At 41.2% G+C, this 8,712-nt stretch overlaps 1 protein-coding gene across 1 annotated transcript; it reads right to left on the minus strand.

Moving 5' to 3' along the window:
• Positions 1-20: 20 nt before the first annotated feature.
• Positions 21-7,286, minus strand: wipf2b (WAS/WASL interacting protein family, member 2b). Its single transcript, XM_043237704.1, is given in 9 exon segments — positions 21-1,943; positions 2,132-2,233; positions 3,303-3,377; positions 3,380-3,502; positions 4,283-4,948; positions 5,495-5,605; positions 5,692-5,824; positions 5,954-6,080; positions 6,962-7,286. Coding segments are annotated over 8 exon segments (1,320 nt in total). The 5' UTR covers positions 6,020-6,080; positions 6,962-7,286; the 3' UTR covers positions 21-1,899.
• Positions 7,287-8,712: the final 1,426 nt, after the last annotated feature.

The raw sequence follows: 8,712 nt of genomic DNA on the forward strand, positions 1-8,712 counted from the left end.
TGACACGTACATTCTCGGGCCATGTTTTTTCCTCAGCTTTATTTCAACAGGTGTGGATAAGCTTTAGTTAAGCATGGAATGGTGACAATGACAGTCGTCTACTCTCAATGTGAGTAAGTTATGCTCCTCTAAAGACATGTTCACTGACACCTGCCGGCGGACAGCAGGCGAAGAAAGACAAGTATTAGTCTAAGAAAACCTCCTCAGCCGTATTCATGTGAGAGGACATTCTATCCAGTAACGATTAGTCCGAGAATTCATTCGAATCCTATGTTTGCCTCAAATTATTTACTATATTACAAGCTTTTTACAACTTAAAAATAGATTAATAACTATCACTACTATATCTTTCTATGTACTCGTAAATACACTATTTCTTTCCTTTTTTTTTTTATTTTTTTACAAATCCCGTACCGACACAATCAGTAAGGCAGAACAACAAAGAGGGTGGGAGCGAGTTTACTACTGTCCATCTAATCTATACTCCATTTATGAACAGTTAGCTCTTCTGTAGATCTGCAATGCAGTCTATTCTCTGAAGAACAAACCTGAACGTATAAACGGGAAGATCTAACAAGCTGTGGATAAACTGGGATGTGGTTATCAGCAGGCTGAAACTTAGTTGAACATGAGCGGTAATGAAATGACTAGGTACCACATTTCTGCAGCAATACTATATAGTATAAGACAACCGTTCCAGAACGCTTGATTACGATCTTGTCATCCAAAGACCGGATGAAAAAACTGAAGAAAATGAAGTAAAACTTTGCGTTTTTACATGCAAATTTACCCAACGTTTATATTGGAGGTCTGTCTCAAAAAAAGCAGCATGCACTGAACTTGAGTTCCGCGAAGCGACGAAAGTCCTAGATCAAGTTCACACACCGTCAAAGGCTGTCTTTGACACAACCGCCGCTCTACAAAACCGCTCCGTAGGCAGCATGTGGACAAGGCCTGCTTTCAAACGATAACGCAAGCAGCATAGCCGTGCCGTTCTGCAACGGGAAAATGACAAAAGCCAAGACTCACAATGCGGCACAAAGTGCGAGGATTATTGCAGGACGACGACTCCAAACTTGAAAAAAAAAAAACGTTTTAAAATCCCATGGTCCGTCTTTAGAACAAACGATAGAAGGCAATCAACCTACCGGTTTCCCAAAGGAAGATGCGTTACGACTGAAGGAGCCATGCTGATTTATTAATGGCAGAGCATCTGTTGGCACTTTTGGACCTTTCGTTCACAAACTTACCGGAGGGTAATGAAGTCCAACAAAGCCCCTGAGAGAACTTAAAGATAATGGCTGTTCCCTGAAAGGGGCACGACCAGGACAAAAAGACCAAAACATCTAAAGCTAACAGTTTTTACAGTTCGGCTCACACTCAGACGCCGCCTGCTCCGAGTGATTATTCACAGTGCATGACACGGGGTCGCGAATGAGAGGAAAAACCGCCAACAAAACATCGAACGCGTTGCCTGACGTAGAAGTTAAGACATTTTCCAGGGACATGCTCTCCGCTTCCCGTTTCAAGTGCTATGCTCCGCCTACATACAGGCTCTGACGGCCACTTCTAGCTCTCAGTGCACATCCAATCAAATGCGCGATGCTACCTAGATACAAGAGGAAAACGATATTAAGTTGGCCGTTATTGACGGTGGAATGCAGTACTTTCCTTCATCTCACTCTTTTCTGAGCGAAGGCGACCTTCCGCACCGGACGAAAGTGATACGATGGAGCTTGCTTGTACGTAGAGGAATGTTATCCGATGAGGAAATGGCTGTTAATAAGGTGCAGGCTTTGTGTCTTTAGATGTGCGTGTGAGATTGTCTGTTGATGAGCGTATGGGTCTGTGTGAAGAACCCTCGTCGCCGATGCAGCCCCGAGCGACCGGTCACAGTGTTTACCTCCCAACGGGCGGCAGAGGAGGGGCTCCTCGCATTACTGCTAAACAAACAGAGACACGCTCAAAAATCATGTATTAGCCCATAGTCTTAACCATCATGCAAAAGCCTTCGGCAAAATCTTGCGATACTGAACGTGAAAAGCATTGAGTCTTTTGCATTACATTTTTTGAAGCGTGTGTGGTTCTGATGCACACTGCCAGAATGAATCGTTTATTTATTGAGACTTACCTCTGTTAGCTTTGCTTGGGTATATCTTAGTGAAGTGTCTATACTCTTCTGGAGGAGGGAAGTCATCCAGAGGATGAAAAGAATACTTGGACTCAAAATCATCTGTTGGAAGACACAAGTAAAAATGAAATATTTGTATAGCCTTTTATCGATAATGATTTCTGAAGGTTCATGTGAAAATTAGGGTTTAAATTACAATAATATTTTGTCTTGTACTGTACTCTGGACAAAACCATATCCACTGAATAAATCTAAATTAAATTAATTTTCTTTTTTTTTATTAAGTGATGTTCATGTGATGCTAAAGCAATTGTTAAATCACTCTGTATAAGAATGTCTGCTAAATGCTTAAAATGCCAAAATCTGGCAACAACAAGTGCCAAAATCAAGTCTGACTATTTAACATTATTTAACAATTATCTTGTTAGCACCGTCATGCACTGAATATGTGATGACTGCGGGTGCCTCTGAACTCATTAAATGATTACCTTGTTTTCATATGAAAATTAATCTAAATATTTTTAGACCTATAACCAGTTTAACAGGTGAAGATTTGTTTTGCACAATGCAAGGGCCCGAATAGAAAAACAGGCCATTGTGAGAGTGTTTCTGTAATTCACCTGACAGAACCATCTCTTGCCATGTGAGAAGAGAGCAGAGTTTAAAGGAACAGTTCACCCAAAAATAAAAATTCTGCCACCATTTACTTACCCTCGAATAGTTCCCTACATGAACTTCTTCAAAGGAAGACATTTTGAAAAAAGTTCAAAACGGGCTGTTTTGGGTCACCATTGACTTCCATAGTAGAATAAAAATATACACCATATATATATATATATATATATATATATATATATATATATATATATATATATATATATATATATATATATATATATATATATATATATATATACACATATACATATATACATATACACCATATATATATATATATATATATATATATATATATATATATATATATACAAATATCATCCATTATGTTTGTCAGAACAAAGAAATACAGATAAATGATGACAGAAACTTCCTTATCGGGTGACCTATTCCCTTAAGTTAGGAGAAAACATCACCCTCTCTATGTGCACGGAGGATGATGAAATGAGGATGTGAGGACAGGTGCGGGTGAGAGTGAGCTTGAAGGACTCACCTACAAAGGAACGGGAAATGGAAGTGTGTCCATTGCGGATAGGCGGGGAGGGGCGGGGTCCGGCTGGTGTGCGGGGGGGGGAGGAGGGGGCTTGCCTCGGCTCGGGACATCCGAGGGAGTGCCATGAGTCCGGTAAGGAGGTGGAGGCGGCGGAGGAGCGTCCCGGCCGTTTCGTGATGGCTGCCCAGGAACCGGAGGAGCTAGCAAAAGAAAGTCATGTTAAAGCAACCAGCAAATAACTAAAAAAAGTAAACAAATGATATTACTCATGCAATATAGTTTAGCTTCATGTGAGGTTTAATCTGGGGTTGAAATGGCGCTTTCGCAGTCCATCTAACTTTTTGTGATGTTATGAAGAAGTTATGTGAATAAAGACTCAAAATGGTCATGACTCAGAATAAAGGGCCTTAATCTTAAAGACTATATCGACAAGGGTGTTCTTTTTTAAGGAAACTAATGTGGTTACAATGACAGTGACAGATGTATGAAATTTACCTCGTGTTAAAGACAAAACCAACTGGTAAATGATGACAAAACATTTGTGTTTATATATAAATATATATGTGTATATATATAAATAAATGCTGTTCTTTTGAACTTTCTATTTCTCAAAGACTCCTTCAAAAAAATTGTTATAAATATTTAGGTTGTTAAAAAAAAATTAAAATAAATGTTTTAAGCAGGAAAAAACTGTTTTTTAGCATTTATACTTAAAGCGTCAAATCAGCATACTACAATTATTTCTGAAAGATCAAGTGACACTGAAGACTGAAGTAATACAAATTTGACTTTTGAATAACCGAATAAATTATTTTTAATATTACAGTAAAAAAAGTGTTCATTTAAAATTCTAAAAATATCACAATATTATACTTTTACTGTATTTTGTTCAGATAAACGCAACCTTGGTGAGCAGAAGAAAAATATGACATCCACATTTTAAACAGTCGTGTAGATTGTGTAGAAATGAAATCTCTCACCTGCTCCTCGTCCCGGGGGATCTCGTGCTGGAGGAGGGGGTCTGGTGGCCTGTGGGGTGGGTGATGGTGGTGGAGGTGGCGCATGTCCGCGCGTCGGTGTGTGTCCACCTGCCGAAGGCTTCTTGCTGAGTGAGTTGTGTCTCTGGGGCAGTTCAGGGGCTGCTTCGTTCACAGGACTGGAGGGGCCATTGGAAAGCCCAGACTGCTGGCGGTAAGGGGGCGGCGGTGGGGCCAGGGAGGAAGAGGAGGATGAAGACGAGCGGCTGCTTGCAGGTGATGGAGGAGGTTTCACTGGTGGGGGTGGTGCATTTTCACGCACCGGCGCTGGAGAGGGTCCTCGCTGCCCTGGAGTCGGCGGAAGTGGCTTTTCGCGGTTGTACAAGGGCGCCGTCGCTTTCTGTGGCGGGGCAGGGGGAGCGTTTCCACGCCGAGACATGGGGGGCGGCGGAGGCGGGGCAGAAGAGCTGTGCTTCATGCCGGTAGACGGGCTGCTGCCTCCACCGGGGGAACGGGAGAGATCAGGCAGGGACGGTCTCTGGGAACGGCCAGACTCTGGAGGAGAGGCCTGCTGAGACGCACTGTCGGGGTCCTCGTGGCCGCCAGGTGGGCGAGGTGCAGCAGAGCGAGTCCCAGGAGGGTGCAGACCAGACCTGCCTGTGGAACCATCTGCAACACAACCGGTTCAGCAGAAGAATCAACCACAGTTACAAGGTGTTTCATTTGAGGAAAGGTGCTTTGTGTATCTGAGAAACAATGCCACAGTCATGTTTTTAGCCAATTATGACTGCAGAAAGAATAAGCACATAATTTTGAGAAAACCATAAAGTAAAAAAATCTATACACTCTTCAAAATAAAGGATTTTCATTGACATCAATAGTTCTATACAGAATCTTCAACGTCCATGGAATCTTTCCACAAATGGTTGTTTATAGTAGAAAAACCTTTTTCTACTAACATTTTCGAAAAACCTCACAGAAAGGTTCTTTAGGGAACCAAAAATAGTTCTTCTATGGCACTGCTGCAAAAACTCCCTTTTGGAACCTTTATCTTCAGGAGTGTAGCTTGTCTGTTATCACTGGTGTGAACTAAACGATGCAGATATTTTTCAGATTCGCATTTAAGAACCAAGAGCATATGAAGCACTGCAAAACTATTGAATGTTTGGATGAACTTTAAATAAACCAAAAGTTAACATTTGTAACAATCATCACCTCCTACAGGTCGCAATTTTGGGACGCCACCCTGAAACAGCCCCCCCACTGGCTGGACCGGCGCAGAAGGCCCTCCACTGCCGGACCCACCTCCGCCACTTCCTTTGGGTTCTTAAAAACAACAAAACAGAATTCGGTGAAGTCCCACATTTGCCGACCTACCAAATTCACGCTATTCTCGGGTGTCTTCCACTTACTCTCTATCAAAGGTGCACTCCTGTCATTGACAACGCCAACTTTCTTCAGCTTGGCCCCTTTGCAGATATCAGTGAGCAACGCCCCCCTGCCCTTCGCTTCATCCCGGCTCAGCTTGGGAGGGGTGGTGTTCGCCTGCGGAAAAACCAGGCGTTTCTTTTTGTTCAGACCAAGACTGGTGAGGTTTGCAGTGAGCGTGCTGTGAATATCTCTGAGGCAAGGTTTTGGGGTTCCCATTAACGTTACCAGCCAAATAGAGAATACCTACCTGGCTAAGGGTGGGGGAGGAGGGGTCCACCTGGGGTGGAGGGGAGGGGGAGGAATGGGCATCTTGGATCTCCGTCTGGTGTTTACAGCTGAGTGTGTGAGACAATTAAAACTTCATGAAGACCTATAAAAACAGAAAATAATCATCGATCAATCTGATTATATTTTTCATACATTATATAAGTGAGTGTATGTATATATTTAACATACAATATTTTTTTGTTTTCTAGGAGTATACTTTATTTGATGTTTTTGCTCAATATTATCAACAGTACCAACAGAATAGCCTTTATTAAAAAAAAAAAGATAGCAATCTTTTGTAACATTATAAATGCCTTCGCTGTCACGTTTGACCACTGTAACGGTTCCTTGCTGAGCAAAAGTAATCATTTCCAATAAGCAAACAAAAACACATTAAAACTGTGGTGTGTATATATATATATATATATATATATATATATATATATATATATATATATATATATATATAAATACATTCAGAAATCAGTGATTTGTAAGTGCTTCACGATTCATAACTGCTGGAAATCATCCAAGTTTATGATCCGAAAAGAAAACCCTACAAATAAGCAGACACTGATCCCCATTCTTCAGTATTTAATCATAAACCTCTTATTTAATAAGTTGAGTGAGTTGACAACCACACACGAGAAATCAGAAAAGACAGGCAACTCACGGCTTTATCATAACGCAGTCATCTGTCATTTATGATAGCTTTTGTTGTTTTAGAAAAACAGAATGGAAACCATATTAAGTAGTTATTATTACTGTATTATTTATAAATGTTTACGGGATGCCCGCATTTGTGATACCCACGACGGCTAGAATAAAGTTTGCAGTTTACTGCAGTATAAGTTAGTGTAGTTATTATGGTAATTTATATGAAACTAGATTATATAGTATGTAAACAACACGGCCCGCAGCCATTTAACCCGTTTACTTTTCTCAGCTCATTTCGTTGACGACAAACAATTAAATATCGCTCACCAAAAGACATCGAAACGCAAGTCCCGTATTTAACTAAGCACATTTATTTGGTAGTGAATGAGCTCGACTTTAGCCTTAGCTTAGCTTGGCCTCGCGCTTGGCAGGTGCGTCCATCACGTCGAGACGTTTCCCGCCGTACCGGCCGACGGTGCGTGAAGAAAAACGTTCCGGCGGTCAAACCTGGCAGAACGCGTTTACGCGACGAAGTAAGACGACGTTTGTGCCTACTTTTTTCCCGCAGCGTCCGATGTTTTCGCAAACCGGGCTCCCCTCATACATGGTCGCGCGCGCGTCAATCGCCTTGATTTGCGCCCCCCCACCCTCTCGTTCGAACCGGAAACGACGTCACTGCGCGTCTTAGCGTGAGAACGTTTGTTATTGATTTTAAAACGGCTTTATTAAATAATCGCGCGCAAAGCTGCGATAATACGAGTGCTCGAGATCGCTTTATTACGATACCCTATCGCCTTTTGCTAAAATCGTATTATTTTGCGCAAAAGTTTATTTTAATAGGTTTATTATACAGCCTACATTTTTTTTTAAATAATTATATCTATTTTTATATTATGCAGTTTTCATGGCCATGTCTGTGGGTAAATCACGTGACGCGCAAATCTTTTATATTTATTATTCCTTATTTGTATCGATTTTGTGAGATTTATTTATTCAGATGCCGCAAAAGCAGCAGGCAGATGACGCGCAGATCATCAAATGCAGCCACATCTTCTTCTTCCCAGCATCATATGTCGCTGACACGCGTGCACGACGATCCTCTGTCACTTTCAGTTGAAGTGTTTGCGTGGCCTGTCAAAAATATTACCGATAAAACCGATTCTCAAATGCAGATTCCCTTCATTCGAGCAATGCTGTTTTATGATGCCGAGGAAGAAAACAGCACTCTGGGAGTGCCCTGGATATCATGAATGCCAAATGCTGACACGCGGTGGTGCTATAAGATGCGCTATTTTGATTTGTATGACTACTCGTGTGTGCGTTAACTGCAAAGGAAACAAAACACCGCATTCTCTATGGTATTGCACGAGCCTGCTGTCAGAAAAAGAAAATCCCGTTCAACTTCCTGTGCTTTCATTGCATTTAGGCTCGACTGAAAACAACTTTTACAATCAAGCTTTCTGTGAATAATAGGTTAATATATGTGTGATAAAGGGGGTAATCGAGTAAAATGGAGGGCACTTAGAGCAAAAAATAATGTACTTTTTGAACTGACTTTTATACATCACAACTGATTTTAATGAAACAGTAAAAGCAAGCCTGGCTTGTGTGAAGACGGTACCCATAAATGCTTATTTGTGTTCAGGCCTTACAAAATGATCATTAGAATTATGACATAAGAACTTTTTATATAATGTGCTGGTAAATGCACGATCGTAGGTGGATAAAAACAAAGGAGCCGAGACAGTTCATATAATTCAGTTTATTTATTTGAAAACAAACAAAAGACACAGTCAAACTAAAATGCTCAGTAAAAATGCATAATCACTGCGACTTCCCGTTGACATTCCGTGCATGTTTTTGTGTGTGTTTTTTTTTTCTCTCGCAGGTGGGCATGTTGAAATTATTTATTCTACGATGACAGCATCATCAGGAGTGCAATTATCACCGAAAACGCAGAAGAATCACAAATCTCTCCGTGACATGAAAGATCCCACGTAACTAAACAAATGATCCCGTTTCTCAGACTGCAGCAGATCCGCCTAAAATGTAAAGGAACGGCTGACTCGAGAATCAAT

Source organism: Puntigrus tetrazona, chromosome 4 (assembly GCF_018831695.1).
Source record: "Puntigrus tetrazona isolate hp1 chromosome 4, ASM1883169v1, whole genome shotgun sequence".
Classification (NCBI taxonomy): Eukaryota; Metazoa; Chordata; class Actinopteri; order Cypriniformes; family Cyprinidae; genus Puntigrus; species Puntigrus tetrazona.